At 46.2% G+C, this 4,868-nt stretch overlaps 1 protein-coding gene across 1 annotated transcript; it reads right to left on the reverse strand.

Annotated features, from left to right (window-relative positions):
• Positions 1–2,979: 2,979 nt before the first annotated feature.
• On the reverse strand, positions 2,980–3,915 carry LOC113405270 (olfactory receptor 14A16-like). Its single transcript, XM_026646314.2, has one exon. The coding sequence runs from the start codon at positions 3,913–3,915 to the stop codon at positions 2,980–2,982; it is 936 nt and encodes a 311-aa protein (XP_026502099.2).
• Between the last annotated feature and the right edge of the window lie 953 nt (positions 3,916–4,868).

Genomic DNA, 4,868 nt, shown 5'->3' on the forward strand with positions numbered 1-4,868 from the left:
AGGCTTTTGTACTGCCACCCATCACCATGGTATCAGAGCACTTTCCACATAAGATCAGTTACTGTATCAAAGTCAATAGTGGACTTCATAGGTTCTCTGTCTCTTTTCCTTTTTTCAGTGTGGGGAGTAAAAATTCTGCCCCTGCTGCAGCCCTGAGGCCGGAAGAGCTCTCTGCCCCCACTACCGACCCAGGGCTGGAAGAGCTGTCAGCTTCTGCTATGGCCATGGGGCTCAAGGTGACAGCTGCTGCCCCTGGCAATAGGGCTCTTTTGCTGTAATGAACCCCTGCTTTAACGAAAAAATGGCTTGGATCCCCAGGGGTTCATTATAGCGAGGATATACTATATTTTGTTGGTTGGTTGATTTGTTTCTTTGTTCCTGATGTTTTTGATGGGTGGGGGTTTTGGGAGGGCGAGGTATGTTTGATTAGAAGGGAGTATCCATTTGATGTCATCAAGTATTGGGTACTACCAGATCGGGCCTCGGACCAAGCATGTCCCTATCCTCCCCAGGTTCGTGGTTCGCTAGCAAACACAGGGGCCTCCCTGACTGTACTTAGCCTTCTCTCTGAGCTAGCACACACTCCTCTCCTTGGCATCTTCCATCGGCTAGATCAGTTGCCTGCCCTCCTAGCTTGCTGGTATTTGTGGCTCCCATTCTTAAGTGTCTGCCCCTCCCTATTCATCATATAGGGATCCCGGGGGCCTGACTCAGGCTGTGTGTGACCGTATTATTGTCCCAGTGATTTTCTATGTGCCTAAGAGTTAGGTGTTGCCGCACTGCGGGTCACCACAGCTGGGTCTCTTTATGGATCCAAGCCCCTGGGAGTATTTAGGCACCTAGTGGGTTTTTCAAAAGCAACTAGGCATCTAACTCCCATTGAAATCAATGAGTTTTGGACACCTAGATGCTTTCGAAAAACCTACCAGGCACCTAAACACCTTTGAAAACCGGGTCTTAGGTGATGAAGTGCAGGTGTCTATACTGGGCAATGATACCCTGCTATGCAGCTGTGGGTCCATTGACTCATGATCTTTGATATTCACCAGTGATCATAGAATCACAGAAATTCTGGGCTGGGAGGGACTGAAAGCCAAGGGGAATCGGGTGCCTGGGTTTTTGAAAATCCCATCTTAAATTCCTGGAAAAAATAGTCCTCCCCTTTGAAGAACATGCCCATATCTCTGCTGTCTCTGTGGCTGGTGCTAACTCATCTTATACAGAAAAGTGAACTCCTTTAGCTTTGAAAATTCCATTCCCTTCATTGGGCACTGGACGTCCAATTCACCTTGGCAGCTTTTACCAAAGCCAGTGGTGGATTCTCCATCTCTTGATGTCTTTAGATCAACACTGAATGCCCTTCTGGTACATGCGTTCATCAAACATAAGTTATTGGCCTCAAGACAGGAGTAAATGGCCTGTGATCTATAGGAGGTCGGAAGACTCAGACTAGGTGATCAAATGGTCCCTTCTAGCTTTAAATGCTATGAATATTCTGCAAAAATTTCCACTGATGGGACCTATGGTCCAAATCCCCTAGGGACCTTTAAAATTCTAGACTAAAGCCTGTTTTCTGTCTCTTGTTAGTTTGGTCCTTAATTGAGAGCCCTGGAGAACTAAATCCTTCTTTTCACCTATAAAGCAAATGCACTTCTCCAAGACAGTGTGTGTCACTGTCATAAACAGATAGTTAAGGGTTAATGCCTCTTTTACCTGTAAAGGGTTAAGAAGTTCACCTAGCCTAGCTGACACCTGACCAGAGGAACCAATGAGAGGACAAGATGGTTCAAAGGGAAGGAGGAAAGTTCCCTTTGTCTGGGAAGTTTCACTTTGGACCGGAGTGGGAAAGCTCCAGAATTCAGCCTCTTATTAAGTAGTGAGTATTAGTGAAGGAAATAAATAGGTTTATGTTTATTTCTTTGTAACCTGTCTTGTGCAATTAGAGGAATAGTCAAATTGGGTATTTTGGGTATTTTTTGTGTGTAACTAAGGGTTTGCCCAGGGGAACATCCTCTGTGTTTGGAATCTGTTGTCTGTGAGAGTAGCTGGTATGCTAATCTCTCCCAGAGGGTTTTCTTTTACCTTTCTTTTCTTTAATTAAAAGCCTTTTTCTTAATACCTGATTGATTTTTCCTTGTTTTTCGATCCAAGGGGGTTGGATCTGGATCCACCAGGAGTTGGTGGGAGAAAGGAGGGGGGATGGTTAATTTCTCCTTGCTCTAAGATCCAAGGGGTTTGGATCTGAATTCACCAGGGAATTGGTGAAGAGTCTCCCAAGGCTACCCAGGGAAGGGAATTAGCACTTTGGGAGTGGTGGCAGCGGACCAGATCTAAGCTGGTAGTTAAGCTTAGAAGTTTCATGCAGGCCCCCACATTTGTACCCTAAAGTTCAGAGTGGGGAAGCAGCCTTGACAGTCACCTAACCTGGAGGCACCATGTCCAGGGAGAAGACAATGGGCCCTGTCCCCAGCTGGTGGCAATGGATATACAGATCAATTGGAGGAAGTAGGTCAGATCCACAGATACTGAAAATTGCTTTATCACCACCAAAGTCAATGGAACTAAAAGATGTGTTGAGGATTTACCCCAAACATCTTCTCTCACCGACCACAGTCTTACACCAGTCTGAATCCTTTGGTTCCAACGAAACCACTCCTTATTTATACACACAAGCAAGACAACTCCCATCATTGTATTCAGTGGCCATGGAACCGTTGCAAGTGGCCAAGCAGTGTAACGGATTTTGTTTTGGAACAGAATGAAAAGTATGATTCCTCTCATGCAAACAATTTACACCCATTTAATTCCACAATTTGATCAGATTTTCTATGGGTGTAAATCAGTGGAGTTAATCTGGATTTGCATTGGTGCAACTGAGATCAGAATCAGACCTGTTTGTGTGCAAGATGTGTGGTCATGGAAATGACATTAATGAACAGATACTAAGTAAGGGAACTTTAATTAGAGAATGACACAAAATTAATACTTGGTGAAATACCTACACCCAGTCAGTCTCCTCAGGGCAGCTTTGATCTCCTTGTTCCTCATGCTGTAGATAATTGGATTCATGATTGGTGGCAATACGGAATAGAGAACAGCCGCCACAAGATCCAGAGCAGATGGGGAGCTGGAGGTGGGTTTCAGGTAGGCAAAGGCCCCAGTGCAAACAAACAAGGAGACTACAGTGAGGTGAGGAAGGCAGGTGGAGAAGGCTTTATGCCGGTGCTGCTCCGAGGGAATTCTGAGCACTGATTTGAAGATCTGAACATATGACACAATGATAAATACAAAACAGACTAAAACTAAACACACACTAAAGGCAAGAAGCCCAACTTCACTCAGATATGAGTCAGAGCAGGCGAGCTTGAGCAGCTTGGGGATTTCACAGAAGAACTGATCCACCATGTTGCCTCCACAGAAGGTCAATGAAAATGTGTTCCCGGTGTGTAGCACAGAGTAGAGAATTCCACTGATCCAGGCACCAGCTGCCATTTGGACACAAGCTTTGCTGTTCATTATTGTCTCATAGTGCAGTGGTTGGCAGATGGCGACATATCGGTCGTACGCCATGATGGTGAGAAGGGAAAAATCCACTCCCACCAAGAAGAGGAGGAAAAAGACTTGGCCAACACATCCAGCATAGGAAATGGACCTGGTGTTCATGAGGGAGTTGGCCATGGATTTGGGGACAATGACAGAGATGGAGCCAAGGTCTAGGATGGACAGATTCATCAGGAAGAAGTACAAGGGGGTGTGAAGGTTGTGGTCGAAGGCTATGGCCATGAATATAAGAAGATTCCCCATCAGAGCTGCCAGGTAAATCACTAGAAACCCCACAAAGTGCAAAATCTGCTGCTCCTGAACTTCAGAGAATCCCAGTAGAAGGAACTCGGACACGGTGGTTCGGTTGGACATTTTCTTTCTCAGGACATCGTTTGATGGCTGCAGAGGGAGGGACAAGAGCAGGGGTCAGGATTACATCAATAAAATAACTTTGCCTTTGTGAAAACCACCTTAATTTCTTGAGTCAGACCCTTAGCTTGTGAAGATTGGTGTAATATGGGAACGAGGTTGGGGAAAACAGTCCTACTGACTCCAATGGATTACTCCTGGTTTACACTGGTGTGAGAGAAAGTAGAATCAGCTCAATGGACTCCAGGGCAGTTATTCCTATTTTACACCAGGGTGATGGAGAGGAGAATTAGGTACAATTGCTTTTGAGGTATTTTTATACCTCTGTCTCCCAGAGGCGGGTGAACTCTGGATAATGGTGTATAAATGTTACTATCCTCAGTTTATGGAGGTGAATCGGGGGTCTGGCTGGCCAGATTCTGCTGTCAGGGGCACTGCTGTGAATGTGGGTAATTTCACTGCATGCCATTTAATTACTCAACCATTTACACTGCTCTAAACGGGAGCAGCATCTCACATGGAAGTGACCAAACCCAGCCATATTTACACAGTGAACTCGAGTCAGGAATACAGCCCAGGAGTTATGACGCCCCATCCCCCGTTCTAGCTGGGGTTCCACGCTTGCTGTGAGAGACAAATGTTCCGGCTCCCTTCCTGCTCCTCTAACCACTCAACTAAACTCCCTCCCAGAGCTTAGAAGTCCTGACTCCCATTTCACCCTCTGCTCTAACCCGCTAAATCCAACACCCCTCCCGGAGCTGGAAATACAAGCCAGGAGTTCTGGCTCTACCCACTGGACTCAACTACCTCCCAGAGCTAAGAACACAACATGAGGTGTCTTGACTCCCAGTCCCCTCCTCTAACCAATGCATCAGACTGCATCTCAGCCTTTGGCCCAGTGACTCTCCGTTGCCATCAGGAATGACTGCTGCGAGTGACAATGGAGAACCTTTGGG

The sequence above is a fragment of the Terrapene carolina genome, unplaced genomic scaffold, assembly GCF_002925995.2.
Source record: "Terrapene carolina triunguis isolate 2854851 unplaced genomic scaffold, T_m_triunguis-2.0 Scaffold34867, whole genome shotgun sequence".
Classification (NCBI taxonomy): domain Eukaryota; kingdom Metazoa; phylum Chordata; order Testudines; family Emydidae; genus Terrapene; species Terrapene triunguis.

Excerpts from the sequence above, each read along its gene's own strand:
- LOC113405270 (XM_026646314.2), bottom strand. The coding sequence starts at position 3,915 with ATGTCCAACCGAACCACCGTGTCCGAGTTCCTTCTACTGGGATTCTCT.